At 47.2% G+C, this 27840-nt stretch overlaps 1 protein-coding gene across 1 annotated transcript; it reads right to left on the reverse strand.

The window, feature by feature from the left end:
• Positions 1–1995: 1995 nt before the first annotated feature.
• Positions 1996–27775, reverse strand: NT5DC2 (5'-nucleotidase domain containing 2). Its single transcript, XM_021533770.4, has 14 exons — positions 27419–27775; positions 20170–20354; positions 19374–19448; positions 17563–17618; positions 15749–15842; positions 12082–12210; positions 8962–9022; positions 8613–8715; positions 8052–8153; positions 6760–6841; positions 3632–3718; positions 3081–3221; positions 2794–2858; positions 1996–2360 (listed from the first exon to the last, which is right to left on the reverse strand). Exons 1-14 carry the CDS (start codon positions 27660–27662, stop codon positions 2099–2101), a joined length of 1686 nt encoding a protein of 561 aa, XP_021389445.1. The 5' UTR covers positions 27663–27775; the 3' UTR covers positions 1996–2098.
• Positions 27776–27840: the final 65 nt, after the last annotated feature.

Here is a 27840-nt window from a genome sequence, read left to right on the forward strand (position 1 = left end):
CGGGCCTCGCTCCTGTGCCCGCACACTGCCCCACGGCCAGGTACGAGGCTCGGCAGTCACCACCCCACACACCCTTCCCGGGTGCCCCTGCCTGCACCACCGCTGTACGGGCACCGACGGCTCCGCGCTGAACCCCTCAGCCTCGCTCTTCAGCCCAGGCTGCCCGTGGTCCTGCCCCAGGGCAGGCAGAGGAGCCCCGCGGAGCGCAGGGAGCGGTTAGTCAGTTAGTTACACGTGCTGCAGACATTTATTGAGCTACACACTACACACAGCACAAAGACAAGTGAACATGCACCTGCTACAGGTGTTTGATTAGAACAGCCACGTTAACAGATTGTCCAAGCCACTGAGTTGAGCACAAGGCATCTTGAAAGTGTGTGACAGGCTGGCACATGGCACAAAGACAAGGCAGTGACACAAGTGACAGACTGACAGGCCAGCCTGGCACAGCACGGGGGAGGAACAGGTGGGAGAAGACTGTGTGTGTGTTGTGTGTGTGTGTGTATTTGTGTGAGACTCGCTGAGGGTTGCTGACACACACAGCACCTTTCTCTGAGCCACAGGTCCTGGCACAGGGTCCTCCACAGTGCCCTGGTTCCTCTTGGAGCCATCACCACAGCCCAGTGCTCATACACCCCTGGTACCCAGCTCCCTCCAAACCCACAGCCCTTACCCACTGCAGTAACTCTTCACTTCCTCTGTGCCTGCTCAGTGCCAGGCCTTCCTTTCTCTGTCCCCTCTCTCCTCCCTGTCCCCTCAACACTGACTGCCCGTGAGCAAGCTGGCACTGTCACACTTGTTGCCATCTGTTAATGGTGCAGCAGTGAGGGAAGAGAAGGAGGACCAAGACAATCAGTATTGCCACCCCTTCATCCTATAGCCATCACTTCCCACACACCAACAATGAGGGCATGAGCTCCTGGCTCTTGGGGCCAACCAGTATCAGAGTGGCACAAATTCCCTACACCTCCTTTCCACCTCACCTGCCCTCTACCCCTCCCCAACATCCTGCATGGCCCTGGGACAATCTGAAGCCTGGACAGGACCAGCAAGGTCCTGAGCCAGGTGCAGAGCCCACCTTTCTGCACCTCATATCAGCTCTCACCTTCCTGGGCCTCCTTTGTCTCTTCCTATGGACTCTGGCATCAGCATCTCTCTGCTCTTCCTCCTGCTGAGGAGGCACCACAGGGCTTTGTCTGGCCCTGCTCCCCACAGCACTTCACACCCCTCCCCAAACATCCTCACCTGCCCCTCCAGCCACCTTAGGCCACATCTCAGCAAACCGATGGACAGTCACCACCTCTGCTGCCAGCCCTGCACCTTCCCTGGAGGGCTGAACACATCCCTCTGCACCCCACAGCAGACCACACCACATCAATTGCCAAAGTAGTGATGTCACATGGCACCTAACCCAAAAATACCAACAGTGTACAGCCTTAGCTTTCTCAAAAAGCAGCCATGTCCCCAGACAGTAACTCTGAGACCCTGTGACCTACTCCCACACCCAAGGCTTGCACATCCTGCCCAGTGACCTAACAAGGTCCCCAGCTGCACAGACCAGTCTGGTAGGGAGCAGGATGGGGCTGAGGGCTGCTGGACAGGTATTGCTGCTGCTGCTTTGTCCGGTGATGCACTCACTGCTGGGCTTGAGTGGTTGTCCAGCTGGCAGCCCTGACCCTCCCTGTCCATCTGCAGAATCACTCATGCTGCAGTCCCAGGCTATGGGGGCAGCAGACCTGACACATCTAGTCACACCTCCCATGGGTTGTTGTCACCAAGCACTGGAGTCATGGAGCTCCATACCTGAGCCACTTGTGTGGGCACAGAGCAGGGAGGGACAGGGTCCCACCACCAGCATTGGCCCCTCCATCTCACCTACTCCTAGAGAGGACTCCCTGCACAAGCACCCATCCTCTGTCCAGCCTGCACTGCACTTCAGGGAAAGGGATGGAGCCAGTGAAGGGAGAAAATAAACACACCACCTACACACATACGCAAGTGTCAAACGCCCTTTAGTGGTAGACAGAGGTGCTGCCGGCCGAGTGGCCGGCCCCGCTCCGGCCCCGGCCGTGCTGCTGCTGCCTGCAATACCTGCCCTTCACCGGATGTGCACCATCTCCTCCAGGAAGGGGGTTTTCATGCAGCCTGTGCAGAGCTGATCCATCCAGAGCGGAGCCTCGTGCTGCAGAGGGGTGCGCCGGGGGTAGAAGGTGAAATTCACGTCGTAGTTGAGCAGGCAGCTGATGGAAGCCATGTAGATATCAGAGAACCGCACCAGCCGGCGGGAGAAGTACGTGGGGTTGTGGAAGGTGCGGAAGATGCTTCCAAACTGGGGGTTGAACAGGTTCTTCGTCAGAGACCTGAGGAGACAGAGATGGTGTTCTGTAGCTAAACCTGTGGTCACAGATTCTTCCCACTCCCTTAGCCCTGGGCCACTCCACTCTCTGGACATTTGGGGATCACCCCAAGTACACCCTCCCGAGGCTCTGGCGCAGACCAGTCCCTGTGCAGTGAGACTGATGAATATCCAGTGTACTTTTACTCCACCCATTATGGGCAGCGTCAGGAGCTGTGGGAACTGCAGTAGCAGGCAGCCCACCAACCCCTCCCAGCACTCCCCTTTCCCACACTGCCTTCAAATCAGTCCAACCTCCCAAGCTGCAGGACTGCACTGCTGCATGGCCCCCACCCAGAGGCAGGACCAGAGTCCAGCAGCATTCCCCAAAGCAGGTTACAAAACAGGGCCTGGGAGCCCCTAAGAGACCTCACAAGTGAGGGGGGGAAAACGCTCACCTGATCTCCTGCCGTTCCTTCATCCACTCCAGCAAAACTTGCTTTGACTCTGCATCCTGATACATCTGCAAAGACAGCATCACATCCATCAGTCCCCCAAGACCATACCTCAGCTCCCTGCAATTTCCACTGTAACTCACAAACCCAAAGCCCACTGCACTAGGAGGAGGACAAGATATTTTTGAGATGCAGGCAAGATGGTATATCCCCTGATCCCCATGCTAAACCCAAAATCCAGACTCAGAAGGCTGCATAGACTCTGTCCTGCTCAGCCAGGAGCTGTTTACCTGCATTCTCTCCAGCAGCCCTGTCAAAGCCTGCTGCCAGGTCAGGGAGTGCATGTACTGCTCCGTGTTTATGATCCGGATCTCCGTCTCCAGTTCAGGAACGATGGCTCCAGTCCTCCAGCCATGACGCAGCATGAGGTCCTGGAGGTCAGGGTGAAAAAACAACCAAGAATTCAACATAAAGACTGAAAGCCAAACACAACCCTGGTTCCTAGAAGAGTGGGTTTGTTCCCATTTTGCATTCTCAGGGGACAGACATCCATGGCCCATGCCAACCATCTCCTGGTCACTAGGATCAGTTGCATGGAGCACCTAAAAAGGTGGGATCAATAGAAACTGCTCTCAAATTCACTTTACCCACAGAAAGTACTTGAGCAGCCTTTTCTTCAGTGCTTGCCTCTGTCTGACAGGAGTGGGGAAGCCTGTGTGTCCTGTGGGGGGGACACCCAGCACAGCGCTGAACACTCAGAGCAGGTCCTGCCTTATCTCCAGCCACAGCAGCCATGTGGGATTGCTCCCACCTCACTGGAGAGCAGAGACATTTCACTCACCGCAAGGTCACTGTACAGATGGTCACCAAAGTAGAGCACTTTGGATCCACGCCAGCCTGTCAGCCTCAGGAAATCAAAGAGGTTACCCTGCAAGTGACAGGAGCACAGAGTGAAACGTGGGCACAGGCCACCTTGGCACATGCAGGTGTGAGCACTCTCATCGATGTCAACCTGCTCTCTGCCCCACCATCTACACCCAGAGGGTTTCTATCCTTCCCCACCTCACTTCACTTTCTTCCCATGTGACAATCCCCATACATCCCTCAGCTTTTAAGGCTAGAGAAAAAGGCAAAAACTCTTCCAAAGAGTTTCTGCAAACAGGGAATTGAGGGGAAGTTCTGTGGTCTAAGGCACAGCAACTCAAGAAGACATCATGTCTAAGAAGGCAACAAAAGGAGGCAGTTTAGAGGCTAAGAGACACCTAAATTAGAAAACTCTGAGGATGGGCAGAAAGAACCCCAGAGGTTCTGAGTTTAAAAGTTGTTGGTCTCAGGTGATAATGATTTCACATCACAGGGGGCAGCAGAGGGAAGGTGAGCACTGCCAGGCAAGGCTTTTGGAGTCAGGAGCTGCTCTACATCCCTGACCACCATCCCAACCCCAAAGGTTAACAACACCCATGTGTCCACAGGAATTGTTTAACCAAGCCAAAGAGCCAGGCAGCCTACACAAATTCACAGCTGAATAAAACAAACCAAACCTCAAAGCACCAGCTAAAGCACAGCACCAAGCAGCTTTCAAAGCTTTCCAAATGTCCACACATGCACAGAAGGCACTTCAGGGACTACCCTTCCATCTCCACACAAGTTTTCCACATAAGGCATGAAAACAAAACCCACTAGGAAAGGAAATGTCCCCATCAATACCAGCAGACCAGCACAAGCAGTGAGTGCAAACCTGTGAGCCACTTAGCAGCAATCCCTCTGGCCAGACTCCAGCCAGGAGAGACCCAGCACCCCAAACCATGACCCCCAGCCTGGCCAGAAAGCCCCCAAACACAGGGCAGCCCCTGGCAGCTGCTGAATGCACAGCTAAGGCTGCCCAGGACCAGGGTGCTGGGCCTTCTGTTCCTGCAGCATCCCTGGAGCTGAGCAGACTTACTTAACAGCACAGAAACAGGACTGGGCAGCCTCTGCACTTTTCAGACACAACGTTGCTGCTGTTCACATGAGGACTGCCCAGGAAGCCACTGGCAGAGAAGGAAATGGAGTACAGCCTTTGAAGGAGAAGAGTCCTCTTGCTGTGCTCCAGTTACCTCAAGCAGCAATGGACCTGACAGCCAGGAAATTTGTGCTTGGAGCTCCATGGAGCCACAGACCTGTTCTGAGACCTCCATGTCCTGCCCTCCTTTCCCCCAGGATCACAGATCTGGAGATGGAAGGGAGTACAAACTTGGCACATACAGAAAACACCACATTGTGGAACAGAGGGGCTAGAGGGCATCACTTCAACTTCCCAGTCCCTAGGGAAAAACACCAATCCCTGAGGTGCCATTCATGGGATGCCCACAGGAAAAAACTACCATCCAGCCCTGCTTCAGGGGACAGGAACAGCTCAGAAGCCTCTGGCAACATCCCCAGCACAGCAAGGTCCATGGCCAGTAACACTTGGCAGAAAGAAGCATATTATGACACTCAAAAAAACCAAAAATCCTGGAAAGAGGGTGGGCTACAACCAGGATACACATTCTGTCACAACCTAAGAACCACAGCTAGGCAACAACTTAAAGGCAATCAGATAAACATGACAGTGAGAACTAGAGAGAAGTTCTTCCAAAGTCCTACCCAGCCTACCTTCCTCCCTCACATTTTCCCTTTCTCAGTGCACTTGGGTGAACAACCTGTGGCCAAAAGATGTAGGTGGGTCAAGGGCAGGATTTAATGCAGCAATGAACTCCATGAGTGAGGTGTGCCTTTTCTCCTGAGGGAGCTGTTAAGCCACTGGGAATGAGCTCTGCTTGCATGTTCCCAGCTCCAAGCTCTTGGCAGAAGATGGGACACCAGCCCAGCACTTTGGCAGACCCACCAAACAGAGGTTTCCCAACAGCACTACTCAAGGACATGACCTACTCTGCTACAACGGGTCAGGTCCCAGCTAATTGACTGAAATCTCACTAACAGTTTCTTCCCGTGGGATTGGACAGCTCGAATAACCAAGAACAAACTGTCCTAAAGCCAGAGGCAACTTGTCTCAGGGGACAGACCAGCTGCAAGAACAACACCCAGGGCAGCAAGTTCACCAGAGCTGCAGCTCATCTTTAGACATGATGGTCCTTCCAGAAGGGGAGAAGCAGGAGCCAGGCTTGGTACTCTCTTTGATGCTTTGCACCCTGTTTGATCACCTTTGCTTCTTTATTCCTTATTTCTTTACTCTACACAAGTCCACCTTTTCAAGACTTATGGAGAACAATTTGGAGTGAGGTGTGGAAGATCTTTGCATGCACAACAGGTTTCAGAGAGCTGTGCCTTTTTAGCCCCAACTACCACACTTGGGAGCCCCTCCAGGAGCAGGACAATCAGAAGAGCTGAGGGAAAAGTGCACAACTGGCCATGCTGGACAATGTCAGAGCAGAGCTCCCAGGGTGAAGGCTTCATTGTACATGGGGACATTCACTGGTCCCTCCCACACATCCAGGGTATGCTTCCTTACCATCCCATCTCACACAAACAGGGCAGCAGCAGGGAAAACCCAGCCTGGCAGAGGTAACTCAGCACAGGTTCCCTTGAGCAGAAAAGCAAGTACCCCACACCTTAAATTACCTGGCCCTGCTCTGCCTTTTCCCACTTGTCTCTGTCCTTCCATCCCTAGTGCCAAGCCCATGCTGGAAGCATTCTGGGGGACAGTGTCCTACCAGGCCAGCAAGAGCTCCTGGGGACAGAGGGCACAGTCAGCACAGCCCAGAGCGTGTCTTCTTACAAACACCCTCTACCTACACAGATGCTCTTTTCAAGGACTTCTGTGTTCTACTTTCCAAACACCAACCATGAACATGTGTCCTACAGCAGAACCCATCATTTCCCCTCACTCTGACCAAGCAGATTGTCCTGTTTGTCCAGTGATTTCCAAAACTGCAGGCGTGTTACAGGTCCCCACCATTTCAGACTCCTGCTTGCACCCATTCACTTTACCTCTTTGTAGATCTTTCCCTTCTCCAGCTGGTTTATTTTGTCCCACTGCAGTGAGCCTTTATCATCCAGTTTTCGAAAAGGTCTGGGAAAAAACAAGGGGAGATGTCAACTTCTTTTGATTTTTGGTGATTGTTACCCAGCAACCAGAACATTTGAATCACAAAACTTGTTTACCTATGTAACAACTTAAAATAAAAGCTCTATATAAGTTCTAAGTGACCTTCTGGGCCTTCTGCACTATTTTCTCAGGGGAAGAGAAAGTATGAAAGGGAAATACCTTTCCAAAATGCTTCCATTAACTGTAACCATTTCATGTCAAAATCCCTAACAATTCTTCTTGCTTTCACATACAGAGAGGAAGAAAATAACCATTATGACTCCTTCTGAAATGCCAAGACCAAGAAGGCTTTACCATGAAACACTTTGTGTGCTCTTTCAACCAGGCTATGTCCCAGCCCAACAGAGACCATGGAACGTCCTAATAGAATAAAGCAAGTCTGCAGAGAAAATGGAAAGCAATCCCCATGCTGAGTTCACCAGGTGAACTGAGCTGTCTCCTGTTTTTTCCTGAGGGCTTGCCATGACATTCTCCACTCCATGAGTGGATCTAAGGCACCAGGCAGATGCAGATTTTACTTCCAAGAGGGTCAGATCATCATAGCTCCAAGCTGTGCTTGTAAAGCACTTCATCTGCAACCCCATGAAAAGCCTTTACCAGGCCAGCACAGCTTATAAAGCCATTCCATAGGTTTACTCCAGCATATGCCAACAGTCTGAGTAGCGGGGGAGGAAAAGACACAAAAAGGAAAGAAGAGACCAATTCCCTAATAGACATAATACCCAAAGCAAAGAAGCCAAAGAGCAAAATAAGGACAGCAGCCTATTGGCAGCTCCTAACTGACCACAAAACCCAGCTGCCACATAAAAACGCAGAACTGCCAGCTCCCAAACATGTATCCAATACAAACAAAACCCCAAGAAACCTCAAAAAACAAACCACACAGATACTTGCTGTGGGGAAGAGGAAAAGGAAAAAATTTGTCATATTCTCAGGACAAGAAATGGTCATCTCTCATGCCAGTTTTAGAAACATGTTTTCTGCTTGGCTCTACACATTCTATCCACTAATTTCCAGACTGGTCAATCCTCAGAGAGTATCTGAGAGAACACTGGAAGGCTGAATACCTCCTGGAGCTAGACTATGCTTAGCAAGCCACTGCTTTTGGCAGGCCAGAGGAGCAGTTCCCTGCAGGGAGGGCCCAAGCCCCCGGCAGGATGCCCTGCACACGTACTTGCGCCGGTCAGTGAAGAAGTTGGGCTTGTCCGCTTGCACAATGACCATGTCGAATAAGTCTCGCCAGTTCTTGCCAACCATGTGTTTCATTCCTTTGTCCCTAAGGCCAAAGAAACAGAAAAATTAACAGATCCAGTACTCTTTTTTCACCCACCACTGCACCTTTACAACAGTATGCCCCAAATTCACTCCTATTTCAGTAACAGAAGAAAACAGATTTGTGAATCCCCCAAGGCTGCCCCACTGTATCAAGTATTGATGTTGTGCTTGGTTTCAAGCTGTCACACACTTTCTCCTGCACTGCTGGAAGTCTGTGATACAGCAAACACTGCTAGAGGCAATAGAAAGTGTCAGTTCGGTAATGTTGTGACCAGCCACAGCCTTGTAACCTCTTCAAAAAGTGAGAGCAATGCTGTGGGTGCAACATTCACCACAAACAGTTCCCAGAGAGTTCCATGACTACTGCCACAAACCCCTGTCCCATACAAATTCCAGGGAGTGCCCTGCACAGCTCTTACTGAGCCATGGTGGCCCACTGATGAGCAATAATGGTACTCACACAAAGCTAAAGGGACTGTTTGTGATGAGGAACAGTTTCTTCTTGTGGTTCACCAGGCGGTTTAGCACGGCATAAATTTCATCCCCGTGCAGAATATACCGCTCTGTATCAGAAGGAAGCACACAACATCAATCAGAACACTTGGGCATAAGTCATGACCACATTTCTATAAACCAAACCTAGCCCCTATACCACTAAAGATGCAAAAGGTCAGAGTTAGATCCACCTCAGGCAGGCAATGAACCACCATGGTGACAAAGTGGCCTTCCTCATCCCCATCAGTCCTACCTAAAGAGAAAAACTGAGGAATTGACAAGTGAATTTGGCACCAGAGCTCTATTTAACTCACCCATATCTTTTTCAATCCATTTGTACATCACTCCTTTCACGTGAACATCTCTAATTGCATCCTAAAGAAAAGAGCAGGGGGGAAAATGTTTCAGTTTTACAACATGGCATTCCTGTTTTCCAGCATGCAAACCTATTGCCAGCACTGAGGACCAAGGCAGTAATGATACATCCCCTCCTTGCTGAATGAACAAAAGCTCCATCACTGCAAAGCAGCAGAGCAGGCCCAGCAAGGCTCACCAAGATGCCTAAAGAAGAACAGGGTGGCTGGTTCAGCTGATGCAGTGTAAGAGGGAAAGCCTCAAAACTTATCTGTGGAAGCACAAATTCCTTCCTGCTCTTGGAAACAAGCACATGTTACCCCATTGGTTCCAAGGCAATAAAGACTGTGCCACTCCAAAACCATTTACCGTCCCAACATTGTACTGTCTCAGACACCAGGAGGCTTTTCTCCCTCCTGTGCCTGTGGAAGCTCTGCCAAGTGTGACCCAAAGGACAGGAGTGTGAATGGGGTGAACAGCAAGAGAGGAGAGCATCTGTGATCCCACAAGCCAAGGAGGGCCACAGCTCCTAGCCTTGGGTGATCAGTGTGCACAGGCAGAGCAGAAGCTCCCACTAGGAGGGTGGCACAAAACACAGCTGGGAGGGAAGCAAGTTAAAACAGATGCTGTCAAGGGCATCCAAATATCCTCTATTTTCCAGGCCAGAAGCCAAGATACAGCACATTTTTAGACACACCCAACTGAGATTCTGCACAAGTCTCCATCCAGCAAGATATGCCAGACCCACAAAACCATTTCCAGAGCAGCAACACAGTTTGCAGTGTTTGCACATGCAAATGCTTGTTTGAACAGCATCAATTTTCATCCCTGACAATTTACACAGGTAAACAATTGCTGCCTTTCCCCAGGACCCTAAAGTTCCTGTTACACTGTGTGTGCCCCTTCAGGATCTGCCCTTTCAGACTGAGTCCCACACTCACCATTGACATCACTACAGTGACACATGCCACAAGGTCAACTGGTCTCATGGCAGTGCTGGGGAAACCTCCTCATGACCCCCCAAATTTTTTTCTTCATAGCTGGAGAGAACCACAATTTACAACTTAAAGGGGATGATGAAGGTGGAGGCATAACCACTTCAAAATGGAGCTTTAGGAGCTTCCTTCCACCATGTGGATTTGAAGGGCAAAAAGGCAGAAGTCACATCTCATTGCCTTATTGGAAGGAATCAGAATGGTGGGCAGGAGCTGTAACAAGAAACAGCTTTCTCTTAACCAGCACTGTCACTAAAAGCAAGCAGAACTTTGCACTTGTGTCAAAACTACCTTTGCAGAGAAGAAAAATGTCAGTGTGCTCTTTCCCTAAATTCCTGCCCTCCAAAAAACAAAAGAAGAAGTTAGAAACAAAGGAAAATGAAAATGTTTCTGCAGGTAAAATCTTAGAGCCTTGGTAGGTGTCAAATAGGGCCCCAAAAATGCCTCCAAGGGGAAGCAGGGTAAACTGTACATTCTTAGACTCAAATATAAAGTGACCAAACTGGTGTGACTGGATTACTTTAATTACATGTCAGCTTCAGACTTTACCATAGCCCAGGGTCTGTCCTTTTGACTCAGTGCCTGTAGCACTTAACCTGCTCCCAAGCACACAGGCTGCATCAGCAGTACCACCCAGAGTTACAGCAGTGTCAGGCTAAGCCAGGGCTGCCCTAACAGTTGGGCTATGCAAGTCCTCTGCAGGCACAGAAGGACCTCTGTGTTCGTGTTCACAAAACATTTATTTGCACTTGAACTTGGGTACTGCAAAGGGATAAGTTTTGCAAAAATGTTTGTTTATCCTCATTGTACAGGAAAAAAGCAAGAACTCTCCTGGTGAGAGCATGTGATGGTCTCTAGTTTCAATATAGATTTCAGGCATTGCCACAGATTTTCTGCTATAGCTCTCTTCTTTGCCTAATTCAATTGTTCCTCAGGGATGAATGACCACATTCTCCACCAAAAGGACAAAGCCAGGATTAGCACTCCAGAGTCTGAGGGCTGGACCACACCAGTTGCCCTGCACTGGACACGTATCAGCTGTGGCAACCATCCCCCTGCCCTCCAGATTTCAATTAGGAACACATCCATTTGATCTCAGAGCAAGGTTCAGAAGATACTCTTGACAAAAGGCCTCAGGAGTCAGCTGTATCCCCTCTTCACATTTTCCCCATCCCAAGGGAAAAACCAACACCCAACACCCCTGACATATGTTAAGGTCCTGTGGAAAATGAGCTGGCGCGCTCCTATCAAGCGCCAACAGAAGGTCAGGACACACAGCTGACAGGTGGATCCTTATCACAGGGCAGCAGCACAGACATGGAGCCCCATTCCCCCTTGGAGCCCCATTTCCCTCCCACAGCTGAACAGCCAGTGGGTGAACCTAAATTCCCACAAGGTACCCTTCTCCACATACACACACACACACACCAACCCTTCTCTAGGGAAAAAGGAGTGAAATAAGGAAAATGTGTTGCCTTGTCAGCATAAGTCACCCAGAGAAGCAATCTCAAGCACTTACTCTTGTCTACAGCATTAACTGAGAAGTCAAACAGTCCCAAAAAAGCTGATAATCCCACACAGCCCTTTCAAGTGCCACTTAACACCTTGGAATAAATGACACATGAAAGCTACAGTCACCCAAAGAATCAGACTACTCTGCAGCTGCAAGGGGTACAGGATCCCCAGAGCAAGCCAGGAGAGGTGTTTTACAACAATCATTGTATAAAGTAAACTGTTTGGTACACAGCTAGACCAGAACTCTTTGAAAAATGAGATACTAAGGAAAACAATTATAGAAAACATTTATACAAGCTTTGAGACGTATTTCCCATGGAAAGACCTTCAGCCTAAGCAGCCTAGGCACTCCTACATGAGATACACCAAAAACACCAGCCCTGTAGTACAGACAAAACCCAAACAGGTTCTGAAAACACAGCTTTGAATATTCCCTGGTAATGCTTTGATCTAAAGGGACAACAGAGCTGTCATATCAGGCTGGTCACTGCAAACCCCTTGGGTCTGGGCGCTGCAGGGCTCACAGCTCTGATGTGGTGTGAGTTGTGGGGCAGTTGACATTTCACTTACAGATATGTCTTTGTAGAGATGCACCTGGTCAAACTCAATGCCATGAGTGATGAAGTAATCAATGACTGAAGACAGCAGTGTCATTTCAGGAAGAGAAAAAATGTCCATAAACTGCTTAAGTGATGGACCCTGGAAAGCAAAAAACAAAAGGGAGACATTAAACCAAAAATACTGGGGGAAAAACAGTAAAGCCAACAAACAAACTCATATTATCAGCATCATCTGAAATATGTTCCAGACTAACAAAAACACTAGTGTGGGAAATCCCAGTCACTCAGCAAGCAATCCTCTCTTCTCAGCCAAAACATCAACCTTGAAGAAAGAGAGGTGTCTCCTTCACATAGATCATTACACAAACCAAGCATCATTAATACCACACAGTGAAGATGGAGGAAGGAGGGAGTTGGTCCCAAGTATTTTTATTTCAACCTCTGCTTCCCACCTGGACTCTTGGCATTAATAGAGGTGCCAACAGACACAACAACAATGCTCTGCTACAGCAGCAGCCAAGGGCCTTCCTGAAGATGCCACATTGCTCATCTTAACCAGGCTGTGACATCGGACACAGGGCACCAAAACTGCTCAAACCACATTCCAGTGAGATTTCACAAGGCAGTGTAAGAATCACTTCAATAAGCCATTGGTCAATGCCTGTCTGTCACTACAGAAACCCAGAGGAAAAAGAACCAGCAGACAAGTGGAAATGGACAATTACATCCTGACCAAGGAATAACTCCCCTTGTCCCTAATAGGCAGAGCTGCAGCTCTCACACACATTTGCTGTCGTTATTGCCTATCAATCACAAACTATCAGCAGGCCAAGAGCCAACTTTGGCCCCAGAGAGGCTTTCCAGTAAAACAAACTTTGTTTATTCTGTAGGTACCACCCGTGCAGAGGACTGCAGCGAGTCTGCTTTGCAAGATGAAGCTGGGATCAATTTTTTCATTTTCCATTGATAAAGTTCCAGACCAGAATGGGGACAATTACTAAGATCCTGAAAATGGAAAGTAATTTGGGAAGCACACAGACCAGCAGTCACCAGCAGTGCCCTGGCAATCCAGTTCCATCATGTCTGTGCATGAGCTTTGAGCAATCCAGGACTGATAGGCATGAAGTTACAACACTAGAATAGTACTGGGCCACTTCAGAAAGCATTTATTAGAGCTGTGTGAAAGACAGAGATGAAAGCAGCATCCAGAAAACCACAGAAGGTACAGATGGTGGAAGCTGATGGGACCCCTGCTGCCTAATGACAAATGTGTGGTCCTGTCATGCCAGGATGTACAAGAGAACATCTCCCATTTAGTCTGGCTGGGTAAGGCTGGCAGAGACCAGCCCTGTCTAAAGGCAATACAAATTGGGGTCAAAAGGGCAAAGCAATAACAAACAGCATTTTGCTTGAGGTGTATTACTAAAAAATGCTGCAATCAAAAGCTATGTTGGTGTGCTGAGGATTATACAATTTCCATCCACTCAGCACAGGACATCTTCACCTACAGCAGAAGACAACACAAAGGGCCACATACCACACATGGTGGTGCTGCTTAGGATACTCACTGACTCCTTCCAACACTTCTGTCCATTTTGATATCTGGTTGCTAAGGGAATATTTCTCCCATAGCAAAACCAAAAATTTCTGTAAACAGCCTTCATCTTTTTTTCCTGTTCAGAGATTTGGGGAAAGAAGCAAGAGGGACAAAGACAAGCAAATCCTACTGAAATAACTAGGTATGGGATTTAGCAGAGCAATGACCTGTCCTACCTCTCAATACCTGAAGTACAGCGGAGACAGTTAAATGTTCAGTGTTAACAGCAAAGATTTACCTTGTCAACTCTGATTTCATTTTTGTGCCTTGTGTCATTTTTCTACAGGGCAAGTCCAATCTCTCCCAATTCCCTTTAATGGCCTTGACTTCCTTAGGCAGAAGACAGTGACAGGAGTCAAGCCAAAAATTGGACTGTGCTTTCAGAATGTTACATGTGCTTTTTCTACAACACTCTTGAGATCTCCACCTTCATTACAGGCCATCACATGTAAAGCCACACCAGCTGTTGAATCTTGGGAAAGATCTGTGCCTACCTACTGCAGGTGTTGGGATGCTGGCAGCTGTCCACACACTCCTGCTAACAGAGAACCAGGAAAACCCTTAAGGGAGAATATTTGCACACTTCAGCCATATCAGTCCCACTTCTCTTGTTGCCTGTTAGCAACCTTCCTGTTGCTCATACAGCAACATCAGCATGGCAGACTGAGGAGAACAAATAAAAGACCACTGCTAAAAGCTCACTACTCACCAGTTCACTGCACCTGTTCACACCAGAAGTCATCTTGACCCTTCTTTCATCTGTCTCACTAATGTGGGAAAATATGCCCCACTTAGTAGCACAGGCTGAGCAGACATTGCTGAATGCAAATGTTAATAATTTTAAATACTTCTGTTCTATTTGGGATCCACCTGTTAGTTCATGGAGTCTATTACATTAATAGGAGAGAAGATTCACCTCTTCACAAAGACTAAGCTGATATCTCTACTTCTGTGGCCAAATTTTTCAATACTAACTACAGTAAAGAAGAAAGCACCTGGTACATACAAAGCACAGAAAGGCACCTCAGCATAAAGTACCTTGTCCTACAGAAGGCCACAACTTGAAGCAGGTTTCATGTTTACAATTATTTAAAAAGAAAGATGAAATCATCTCAAGTTTGGCAGGACTGAGGAGAGTTCCACAGGAGGAAGCCAATCAAGGGCAGTTTACAGACAGATCAAATTCTAAACAAAAATGTCCTATTTCAAAGCTGGAAACATCACTGAGCTATAAACAGAGTATATACTTATCCAGAAAGCAACCACTCAGATTAATTGTTCCCAAGAGAGAAAGAGAAAAATCAAGAAGTGACCTTGCTGGAGACTTCACAGAGCAGACTCACAGGGGTATAACCAGAGGAAGTGTGCCCTTCTTCCAGCTTCCCCTAAGGCACCGGAACTAAGGCAAGAAACAAAGCAGCTCTGGGAGAAGGGATGTGAACGGTCCCACTTGGCCACTATGCCACATGAGGCACTCAAGGAAGAAAAATCTCTCCTAACTTCCTCTAGGTTCAGGCAACCAAAGGATTTTTACAGCTCCTACAGACAGGAGGTCAGTATTTTACTACTCCCTATACTCATGGACTATAAATAACATCCCCAGAGCAGTTCTGAAGGAGTGTGGAATGAGATCCTTAACATGAACGGGGAAAAAAACCCTACTCAAAACCAAAGAGAGAAAGGCATTGCAAGCACCCTAGTACTGCTACACATGCAGACCTCCTCCCCAACAGCTCACTGCAAACACCAGCACTGCAGGCTGCCAGGGCAGCTTGGGAGCTAGATTTGGCCAAGGAACAAGCTGGAAACATCTCCCTATCAGGCTTCAAAGCCATTCAGCTCCAGGCCAATAGCCCTTGATATTTAAAAATGCTTTGCAGATGTCTTTCAGATGCTAAACTGCTAACTAACCTCTGGGGCGTATTCCCACTAGAACAAAAACACACACTGCAGCTCACTGGGGACCAAGTCTTTCCAAGGGAGGCTGCAGTCATTTACGTGTGCATACAATCCCCTCGGTTTTCCAAGCTGTTCAAAGAGCTGCTGCTGCTGCATCCCAAAAGCCAAGGGCTTACAATACCTTGCCATAGAAGTCACTCATCTGGTACAGGGGGATGTGCTGTGTACCACCATAGAGTTCGATCACCTCTTCATCAGGCACCGGTTTGAGCCCTCTAGACACAGAACAACGCAGTTTGTCAATAATCACCAGTCTGTGCAGTGCTACAAACAGTAGAGAAAAACAGGACGGGGCAAACAGGCTCTTTCCTAAAACTCAAAAATTCCTCCTGCTCAAAAGAGACAGGCAGAGAGCCTAACAGCTCTAAAGATTCACATAAAATCTTTCCCAAGACATTCTTCAGATACCTTGTTTGCTTTTACAAGTTAATTGAGGGGCTTTATCCACATTCCAGCAGAGTCCAGCCAGAGGCTTCTCTCTGTCTGCTGTCAATTTGCTGACAGGACTGCCCCCCCAAATCAGCCCTGTGACCTGACTTGGGCAACACTGGGTAGCTAACTTGGTTTGGAAATGTTGCTCCCATGAGATACATCACCTTAAATAAAAAGGTATAGGAAAAGGGCTTCCTGAAAACAGGGTTTCCTTCTTATTCAGTTTTCCTAAACAGAACAAGATCTTGATTAAGACCATTCAACAGAGAAAGTTGTTTTTCTCAAAAACACCAAAAACAGGAGTATGGCTGATCTGTGTAGTTCAAACCATCAGGTTATCTGACTGCTGCAGGTTTTGCCTCTTGCACAATTTTGATTACTCTTTGCTCAAGCAGGCGGCAACTTTCCCTTTCTCCTTTTCTACTCAGTTATGACACAGTGTCTAAGAAGTTAAATGTGGCCTCAGTTGTGCTCACCGGCAAAGGAAAGTTTAGAAGGACACACAGAAAAAGATAGTTACAAAAGGACACTAGGGAAAAGAAAAGTGTTTTCACTAAATGTGTTTTCACTAAAAATCTCTTTATGAAGCTGAAGTAAAATATAGAGCAGTACAAACCCCTGATCCCCTCACCCCCCAAGCTGGCACTCAAAGAAGCCAATTCTCTCTGGTCATGAAACTCCCTTCTTAATATTCTTAGAGTGTTTACTGTAACTGAAGCTTAACAGCAAAAGGGCAGAGATCAAGGAAAAAAAACACATTAGCTTCCATACTCAGGAAATATAATTTCCAGGAGATTTACAGGAGATTTGCCATTGATATTTATAAATTACTACTTCTTACACACCAACCCAAATCCTCTTTGGAGCAAGGTGTTTTCTCAGTCTCCAGTCACCCAACTCTTAGGAGAAAAATTTGCTCTGCACTGTTTCACCCACTTATTCCAAAGCATACCCAGCTCTTTTTGGAGAAATAAAGGAAAAATAGGACAATCTGCAACTTAAAGTGACCCCAGATTCTGACGCATTATTACTTTATTGGCATGCCTATGTTACTTGAAGATGCAATTTGCACACCTGGATCACTCTCCAAGGCACAGCAGAGCACTGTTGGGACACACTCCTGCCTGGAAAAGACAGGTCCACGTGTGAACCACATAGAGAGGAGCCCTTTCCTATTGGCTGTTGGCTCTCAGGTGTTAACCCAGCCATGCTGTAGCTGTAGCTAAAACACCATGCAGTGTACGTGACCAGATGTGCTATTAACCATTACAAAAAGCTCCAGGTCTTCCCACCCACACCTGGCTTGAAATGCTTGAGGAAAAAATAACTCCCTGCAATAATATGCCAGGTAAGCACTTGAAGCAAGAGCAAACAGGATGAGCCAGACAAGACTATGCTCTGCTCAGGAAAGAAGCAGAACAACATAAGCCATGAACATATACTGAGATGTAGAAATCCACTTTTGCTTATGCATTTAGAAAATGATTTTCAGAATTTACAGACCTATACGCAGTCCCCAGCTGGACATAATGGAAAGCATCGATCTTCATGAGAAGACTCTGTGACAAGGGATAGATATTTACTGTTAGAACTGGGTTATTGTAAAAATTTACACTGAAACCTCATTCAAATTCAATGTTTCACACAAATGGCATGCAGAAAATAAAGTTCAGTATGAGTATCCCACACCTATGCACTTTAGACAGCACTTATTCTCCAACTACTTTTAGACACACTTATTCATACTGTGACTTATTATGAGCCAAAGTCTGTTACACCCCAGTTTACATGGATGCAGTTGAAAAACAGGGACAACAATATTTCTGTGACTCAAGACAGTCTATTCTTATCTCCCTTCAAGAAAACACACATTCCAAAGGAGCTTTGTGTGCACAGATCTGTTTCCCCACACATTTACCTTAAGCAGAACTAAGTGGGCAAGTTTTAGTTCAGAGCACAGCAGCACCCAGTCATTTTCCTTACACAAGAGCTCTCCCCTCCCCAGTAGATATTGAAGGAAAGATGTTCAGGAGCACACCAGGCTGGTAAGAGAGCTTTCTTTACATTTTTACTATCAGATTCCCCTAATCATGAGCCATCCTTCTCCATCCAACATTCTGAAGCTGTAACACAAGTCTTTGGGCACAGAAAGCAGCCTCACACTAAACCCACATCACTCTGCAGCTTGCAGCATTGAACTCCTTCCATCAGGATACCATATCAGTGCCTCTTGTTACACTGTGGGAAACCTCCCAATGATCTGTGAGGAGTGCAGGCAAATATGCTGAAAGTCGTACTCAGGCGTAACCCAGATTTCTGTGCTTTTTGCAAACTCTGGTCCTCAAAAAAGAGAGCTCTCTACTTTCCACTCACTCTAAGGGTGCTTTGCTTGGCCAGGCCACTCGTCTGTGTTTCTCAGATATAGCAGCCAAAGATTTAAACAGAGAAAGAACCTGCAGTTTCCCACAGATCTACTTCTTGTTTTGTAAGGCCAGAGGCATGAGTGGTCTGCTGTTATACTGTCTCCACAATTAGGACAAAAGACAGAAAATCTCGATAGTTTTCTCCTTCATTCTCTTTTTCCCCCTCTTGCTGGAAGACAGCACACACATTCCAGCCTGCACTGCCTGCTTCTCTGAATTCACTCAAACTCCACATACCAAAAAGCTGCTTCAGTGAAACAACTTTCTCTGCTGTGCTCCCACCTCACTGCCTGGCTGCAGCAGCCAGCATGACATCACTGTGCATCAGGCTTTCAGGGAATCCAAAGCACTGAGAAGGGTTAAAGCTAATGCCTGCATTCTGCTTGCCTGGGTTCTTAAGAAGTATGCATCTCAAGTAGCTTGGATCTTATTCCAGGCAGTCCTATTATTCGGGGAGGGGGTGGGGAAGGCTTCCCAAAGCATTCTCCTGACAAGTCATTTCTATTATTAGGGTAAGACATTATGCCTCTGCTCCTGGCAAGTACTTGTAGATGCAGGATTGAGTTTTGTTGTTTAAATTTCCTGAAAGACAGAAATGATCACATAAACAAGCTCAGTTTTCTATTAATTAGGCTGTGGAATGAATTGACTTTTAAATTAGCAAGGCTGTTTACCAGAGACTTTTGCTAGAATGTCCCATTCTGCTGGAGGCCAGGCTGGCACAATAGGCATCTTTCCTTGGGGAAGAACCCAAGCAGTGAAAAGCCCAGCCAGACAGGCTCACTGGTCATTTGGTGACAGATGTTATTGCAAGCAATGACATAAAGTATTTCCACTAAAAACATAACAGTGTAAGACAAAGCCCAGGAGAGTGAACTTTGTACAGCTTACCTTTTGTACATCATAGTGAAGCCCACGTATGGCAAACCCTGGAATGTAGTCATACTTCCCAAGCCCTTCTGGATACTGGGAAGACAAACAGCGACATCATTAGAGCATAAGCACCAGATAGTCAACAAAATCACTTCACCTGTTGAGCTCGTTTAGTCCTGCCTAATTTTGCCCCTTCAGCAAAGAAAGTGGATGAATGGAGTAAGACAAAGGATGCCCAAAACTAGTTTTTCTCATGTAAGGGACAGTAGAGAAAAAGCATCAGATTTACTGAGGCAGTGACAACACTTCTTGTAATCTTTGCATATATTTGGCAAAGACTGGCACTGCAGAGCCCCTCAGAAAGGCATGATGAGAAAAATGAGAAAAAAAATGCATAAGCAGTCACCCATTGCAAACAGGGTGTCTGTTCTGGGACATGCTCTAGGGCATCATCCCATCCACCAGCACATTCCAAGTTCTGCATAGCTTCAGTGTTGGCCCATGATTTATGTTTAGCCACCATGTGCACCTCCTACCAGCAATCCTGTAGGCATTATTTCCATATTTGAGTACAGCTGACCAGGGCTTTTTTACATTAAGGCTCCCTCTCCACATTTATAAAACCTCAGGAATGTACATCATGTTAAATAATCTCAAAGGAAATTATTTCTGCAATCAAAGATTGTGAAATATTAAGTTTATCTCAATAAAACAAGTAATTGACACGTGTGCACAACGCCTGCACAAACATGTCTGGGGCATTGCAAAGACAGCAGCAAGCTTAATTGAGTGGAAACTCTTAGCACCTCATTACCTTGAATTGTTCTATTAGGATGTCTCTGGCAGTGTTGAAAATCATGGAGTGTAGTAAATTAGAATACTGTGCCAATGTGTAATCGTAGTCAAAGCCATAGATCTCCACATCTCCCAGGCTGATCTCATTGTTAGCATAGATGGCAGCGGGGTTGAGGAGATTGCAGACTCCTGGTGGAAGGAGATCTAAAAGAAGGGAAAGGGGAGAGGTTAGAGAAACGGAGAGCATCACTGAAGTTTAGACTTTTTTTTCTGGGCCTAACAGCAGCTGGAAATGCCACACAGCAGCAAAGAGCACAGAGCTGCTGTGGAAGGCTGATGCTGTTCACTCGCTCAAATAATGTCCCCGTGAAAAAACACACTGTGAAACCTCTGGCTGCACCTGGAGATAATGCTCTCTAACCATCTGCACAGTCAGACTGACCTTTTGTGTCAGGAAGCTGCAAAACAATGCCCCCTGGTCTCTGGCCTACATGAAGCAAAGCAGACCCGAGGTTTTGAAGTGTCAAATTTCTATCTCAGAGCAGCTGCAGTTTCTGCAGGCTTCAATGTGAAAGGCAGCTGTGATAAATCACCCGAAAAACACACACTCCTCACTTAGAACTCGCACAAGCAAACAGGCTCTTGGAAAAGTCTAGATTACTCCAAATTGGAAATTTTGAGGTTTGTCTTTTGGCATTTTTTGTTTCTCACAGAGGCAACAAAACTTCACAGAGAAATCCTCCAACACCATTAGGACTTTTAATTTTTTTTTTATTAATTGTCAGGAAAAACCAAAGTACAAACACCTACATGTAAAAAATACCCCACACTAAGTTATGCTCCTGGAACATGCAAAGCTGATAGCAACAAGTGATCTGCTTTCCTCTGATAAACAGCTGTGGGCCCAGCTCAGTCCTTGCATGTGGTTTGTCACTGCAAAGCAGGGTTACTGTTCAAGATGCTTGGGAATGACACTTTGCTCCCCAGACCACTGAGAAAATGGGGTTAAGTGACCAAGCAGCTAAACTACCTGTACATAGATCCCCTCCAGAGCCAGTCCAGAGAGGAGAGCTTTCCCTCCACTGCAATGGGAGAGGCAGGAACAGATCTTCCCACAGCTTTCCCGCTCCATGAGAACTGTCCCTTGCAAGAAAGAGCAATTAAAATAGTTTCTTGTAGTAGGTTGCCTGGTCACAACCACACTGGGGTACAGAGGGGAAGGAGATATTTCCTCCCTCCTCAAAGATGAGTAATTTTCTCTTGGAATGATAGAAGAAGAGCAGGCATTTTCCAGATCCTACTCAGCATCACTGGGTAGGATTTTTTCTTTTCCTACCTTAACTTTTGGCATTTACAAGGACCCCTGTCCTGGTTCTTTACTGCTTCCTTGCTATAAAACCAAGTTCCATCTGATTGTAGGACAAAAAATACATTATTAGAAAGAGATACCAGCCCTTCCCAATAAAGACTTTGTCTTGAATTATAACAGAACTTAGGCAAAAGGCTGAAATTCTTTTGTGAGCTCTAATTCAGAGAGGTAATCAAAGAAATAGATTCAAATATTTCTAAATGTTTCTTTCACAGAGGGGAAAAAAAATCACTGTTACAAAACATACCCATCCTTCTCTCCTAACTGACTTCCATTTGGCCTTCAAATACAATTCACCAGACCATGTGGCAAGGAATGACTAGAAAATAAAGCAGTGTATAAAGGCAGGAGGGCTGACTTACTGGCTACACACCAGGAACAAAAGCTCTCTGTAAGGGCTCTGCTGGTGGCAAAGTTCCTGGAAGAGGCTTAGGAGAGAGGATGCAATCCAAGTATTTTCAACTGAGATTTTTAAGTATGGGAAATGTAAATAGGATTCAGATGATCACAGCTTTCATCCTTTCATCATAAATGCTCTTTGCACCATAAATAAACAGAGTTCCACTTCCTGTCCTCACCCCCAGTCAACTTGTCTAAGCTTACACTGGGATTTGCTGGGTGTTATGTTTCTTCCTCACAAGGAAAATGATGACACAACCTTAATCACATCTCAGGGGAAAATTGCAGGGCTTTCCTCTTCTATTAAAGCACTTTTTTCTTTTTATGACAAATGCACCCAACTTGCTGCTACGGTGTCCCTACAGAGAGGTGAAACTCTTCCCTTTTGCTAGCATATCCAGGACAACACATTTTGACAGCCTGAGAGCATCATAAAATACCACTGCCTCTCTTTTCACAGAAGAAAATACCCCACCTCTCTTTTCACAGAAGAAAATACAATCTTCTAGATTCAGCCACACATACAAACCACAACTTTTGCAAAAATATCAGGAAACACTAAGGAGCAGCAGGATTTTGTAACAAGGAGAGAGCAGTCTGAGCTTCACCAAGCAAATTATATCTGTGATCAGAAGCATAAGCAGTTACTGTGCCACAGCATGATTTATGAAGTACATTTAGACACAGTGAGTGAAGCAACGCTCCTCTCTGCCAGCCTCAAAGGTACAGAGCCTCTCTGCTGTCCTCTGATAGCTTCTTACCCAAGTCATTTTCTCCTACCCACATTTTGTCATTCACTTACACAGCATATTCTCTCTTACATCCTAAGAGGGCTGAAAAAGGATGCACACACCAGCCAAAATGATTTACACCCACTGGCTCACACACAGTGTGTACCTTGCATTCACTTCCCCAAGCACCACTCATCTCCTTGTTGTTTCCTATTCTACATCACTTACAACTTGCAGCTTGCTTTGTCCACCCCATCATCCTACATCTTGAATTTACAGTAATTTCAAAGTCACTGCTCTTCTGGAAAGGAGGAAATCTCTGAGGTTCAGTCTAGAGATTCATGATGCACGTTTGTTTCAGTGTAAATGTCCTATTGCAGCACCCTCCTCAACAGAGCTGCAGGTCTCCATCTCCTCAAACTCATGCAATCTCCATGCAGGTTCCAGCTACAACCTGGGAGCACACGCAAAATCAGTTTCAATACAAGAGTCCAAACATGCCTCAGGGTTATAAACCAGGTTTCAAGGAGCTTGGTTTAATTGTGTTTGTTTGGGGGTTTGCTTTGCTTTTTTGTGGTGTTTTGCTTGTATGTTTTTCAAAGATATCCTCCTGGGTGGTTACCAGCCCTTAGTGCTTAATCAAGTCCTGGGCTGCAGGCTTGGGCGCTGCTGCTCTGCTGACGCTCTGCACGTAATCTGCCAGGGATCTTTGTCTCAGATTTCCTGGCAATTGTCAAATCAAAACAAACAGACACCCACTAGAAGCTCATGAAGATGCCATTTTTCAAGAACGATAGCTTTTCCTCTGCCAAGACACCACAACAAATTGCTGGACAGATATAAATTAAAGAAAACAACCACACAAAACAAAATGAAGACCAGTTTTGGTTATTAAAAAAGAATAATAATGCCACCTACTCTTACTGTCTGGGTCCTAACTAGAAAGCAGACAATATCAGTTAGTCACTGCCTACTCAGCACTTCACCCAGGAAGTCTGATGAGGGAGAAGCAGCGTGAGCACATGGCAGAACGGTGTGGGGAAAGTCACTCTTGCACTGGATGCAGCCCCAGGAATCTGCCTGCTTGCACAATTTGCTCCTGTTTGCAGCTCTGACAGATTTTAGGGAAATGCCTGCATGCCCTCGGCACATGATGAAATTCAGCAGCAAAGGCAGACCACAAGAAAGTGTGCTTGATCTGTGCATCTTTTACACCTGGGTGTAAATGCAAAGTAAACACACAACATCTCCTTCATTTTCCCACTGTGAGAACCTGGACAGCTGCTTAAATCAGATTGTCTCCATGAGAGTAGAGGTGTCTCTTCCCAGGCAATAACCCACATTGTTAGAAAGCAATAACCCTCAATCCCCAACAGGAGAGCAGAGATGGAAACAAAAGCACGTAATTAACTGAGAGCAGACACTAGAGACACCATCTGGCCCCTTGTGGTGTGAAAAACGCTCTGGGCAGGAGGTGCCAAGCACGTCTCCTGCTTTTCTGAGCTCCCGGGGTGCCAGCAGCATCCTGCAGGAAAGCTCCCGTTCTCTCAGCCTCAGAGCCAGCGTGTCAGTGAAGAGTAATACACAAACGAGGCAACTCACCCGCATGTAAGTCTCACACCCTTTGTACTCCCAGAAATTCAACCCAGCAGATATCTGCACTAATTTCTTCACAGCACAAGCAGGGAAAAGAAGGGTCCAGAGAAGCAGATGGCCATCATCCTCCACATTCTTCATGAATCAAAAAGTTTCCCTTGTTCACACTAAGTTGCTTTCTAAAGATAAACTGCCAGCTTTCCTCCCTTCCAAGTACCCCTTTATCCCCTTGAAGTGTTGTTTTGTGCCATTTCCTGCAAAGCACTCCCACAGCCAAAGCAGATCCTTCTACCAATGGAGTAGGAAAGGAAAAATATTATCTAAAGACTATTTAATTTTAAAAGACCTTGGATTTATGCCATTATGCCTAAATATTTTGGGATTTCCTGCCAATGAAATCTACATTAACTAAAAGCAATATTAAAAATATAGTTTCATTCCAAAATTACATTTTTAAAATATACAATGGCACTAGGAAAATGCTGCAAGAGTTCTTCACAAGAAAAAAATGGGTTATAGCCAAGAAAGCAAAATTGAGAAGTTTATTTAACTGGTCATCTTCCAGTTCTGGCTGTTCTCACATTTAACCATTCTCAAACTTGTCATGCAGAGGTGAGAAGTTTGCAGATATTGTACAGTTCCCTAGGACAGCTGAGTTAGTGTAGGCACTGTTTACAGATTTGGAACACCTAGGAAAAAACAAACACTTGCTTATAGCCAAAGCATCGCTGGCTTGGCTGTCCCGATGTTTCCTAGAGTGCAAGACTTTGAAGCTTACTGAGAGAGCTTATCAGCCTTCCCTGACATTTATCAGATCAGAAAACAGCAAGTCTTGCTCAACTCCATCCCTATGACTAATGTGAATGTAGTTTTCCTTTTGGCAGAAGCAAAAAAAAAAGCACAGTAAGTGCCTCAAATTTTTAGCCTCAAATTTTTACAGGTAATGAAATTTGGTCATACGAGTCAGTGCTGCAATAGGCAGGGGGGATAATGAAGAGAATGGTTTCTCTTGAGTCAACAGTGAGAGGAAGTTTTAGAGGCACTCTCCATGTAGCTACTTTGTGCTGTCACTTATACCACCCCACTCCAGCCTGACACAGCACAGATGTGCTTATACAAAGTTGAGAACTTGTGCCTCTCCTCCAGCCCCAAACCTGCACCACCACTGAGCTTCACTGCACAGAAACTCGTCCTGCACATCCTGCCCTGTCCAACTCAGTCAGCATTTATGGCGCAGAAATGCAACAGTGCTCCATGGATCTGGTGCTAAGGGCTGGTCTGAAAACACACAATGAATTCTCCTGGCAGAGACCTCTCGCCAAACCAGTGGCAATAACTGACAACACAGGACAAGGGACTGCACAAAGGTGGTGTTTCAGAGGGGAAAGGAGGAGGCACCACAGGAGGCTGCCCAAACAATGCTGGGCAAAACTGAGAAATCCAGCACAGACATTCACCTTCACACCAGAGTTAGAAACCAAGCACAAAGGAACAGACTGATGCCACATTCTGCACAACTGTTTAATCATCAAAGCAACAATTAAAACCAACTTGGACCAACTCTGTCTCTTCCTGACAAGATCTCAATAACAACACAGTCTTAAAATTTTAGCTTGGGGAGATACTCTTTGAACAAACGAGGGCCTTATTCAATGCATCTGATGGCTACCTGAAGGTTTGTGAAGAATCTGGTCTGTAACACTTGGGCTACTTTACCTGACTTCATTTGGCATTCACTCCTGGTGATTACTGCTCCACCTCAATTAAAAAACTGTGTCTCTTGCATCACAACAGAGTTATTATGTGAACACAAACTTCACAATCTCACGTAGCAAACCAAGCATTCTGCCAAGAAACCGTGACACAGCCTGTTAGCACACATTCGCATTTATGGTTTCAATCCCATTTTGGAAAAGAAAATAATGCCTTTGAGGATAGCAAGGTTCAAACAGCAATACAAGCATTGCAAATTGGAATTTCTTTCAAGCAGTGGGGCTAAAACTACAACTCAGTCTTGGAGTGTATTACCAAAGCCACAGTCCTCCGTCAGCATCCTGTACTGCCTTCAACAGCTCTGGAAAAGCAGCTCCCATCCTGGAATGCAGCAGGCTGAGCACCTAATAGCTCAGCAGCCAACTCCTTTACATTTTCTGCATCATGAAGGACTCAAGATTTGATGCCAAATCCAGTGGACTGGAAGCTGGGAGAGGAAGGAATAAAAGACCTTGCCGATCTCAGAACAGGGAGAAAGTTCTTCCAGATGCCTAGGGCTGACTGCAGTCCTTATCCAAAGCGTTAAGTAAATAAAAGTTAACAGAGAGTTCTGTAAGAGCAGGCACAAACTCACTTCCTAGCTCTCTACAGTGCTTACCTTCAGCATTCACAGAATTCAAGAAACCACCAGGAAAAAGTTCCTTGCCCTCATGCCATTAAAGATATTTTTAGGAGAGTTTAATACAGTGGAGGGCTGCTGCTGCCAAAAAAACCACAATCCTGTCTTACACACGGAGACACTTGGTGAGCAGTCTGAGATTTCTCGTTGCTTGGCAAGATTTCAAAGTACCCGACAGAGCCAGGTAACTTCTCGGTCAGAGAAGCAATAACGCGCTCATGAGCAAAAGGTGTGAAACGTGTGGAACACAAACTGAGCTCAGGACCAGGACCCGTCCCAGGAGCTGCAGAATCAGCGCTGTCCAGGCTCACTCTTGTGCCAGTGGCGACTCGGACTCGTCACCCTTCACTCAGCATCGCCATCTATTTGCCCAAGCCCAAGCGCGATCCCGCGGGGCAGCCAGCGGCAAAGTGGAGAAAAAGGCAACAAGCCTTCATTTAGACCATGTGCCGTGACAGTGCCCACCGTGTAAGGAGGCTAGTCATGAAAAGTCCCACATAACCTGCATGTCCTGCGACGCTGAGTCCAGACGGGGAATGTGCACAGAAGGAAGCCCATGATGGGGAGAGGAAGATCAGGACCAGATTTCAGTGAAATAAAACCATCCCAGAGGGCCGCGGGCGATGGAAGATGTGGATGGCATCGCCGGGGAGAAAGGCTCCTAACCCGGCATCTGCACAGCACGGGCACATCCCCAGGGCTGCGGGGCGGCATGGAGGAGAAAGGAGAGGAAAAGAAAAGAAGGGAAAGGCCGGCCCCGACAGACGTGGCAGCCCCTTACCGTAGACCAGCTTCTTCATCTCGTGGTACCTGGCCCACAGGTAGGTCTTGGTGTCGGCGCCCTCGGCCGGGGCGGGCTGGCCGCCGACTCTGCCGGGGGCCGCCGGGTGCAGCTCCCGGGGCTGCCCGTGCCCACCGTCCCCGGTGGCTTTGTGCCGGCAGCTCGGGCAGGACACAGCCACGGCGAGGAGCCGGGGGGCCGCGCCGCCGCCCCTCCGTAGCGCCGCCGAGCCCAGCGCCGCCATGGCCCCGCGGGACGCCGCAGCCGCGGAACACCGGAGGCTCGGGGGTGCACGGCCGGGCTGCCCGGCTCCGCTGCTCGGCTGCGCCGCCCGGCCCGCGGCGGCGGCGGCGGCGGCCAATGCCCGGGGCGCGGGGCCGGGTCCCGCCCACAGGGGCCGGCCCGGGCCCGCGGGGCGGGGC

Source organism: Lonchura striata, chromosome 12, assembly GCF_050655825.1.
Source record: "Lonchura striata isolate lonStrDom1 chromosome 12, ASM5065582v1, whole genome shotgun sequence".
Taxonomy (NCBI): domain Eukaryota; kingdom Metazoa; phylum Chordata; class Aves; order Passeriformes; family Estrildidae; genus Lonchura; species Lonchura striata.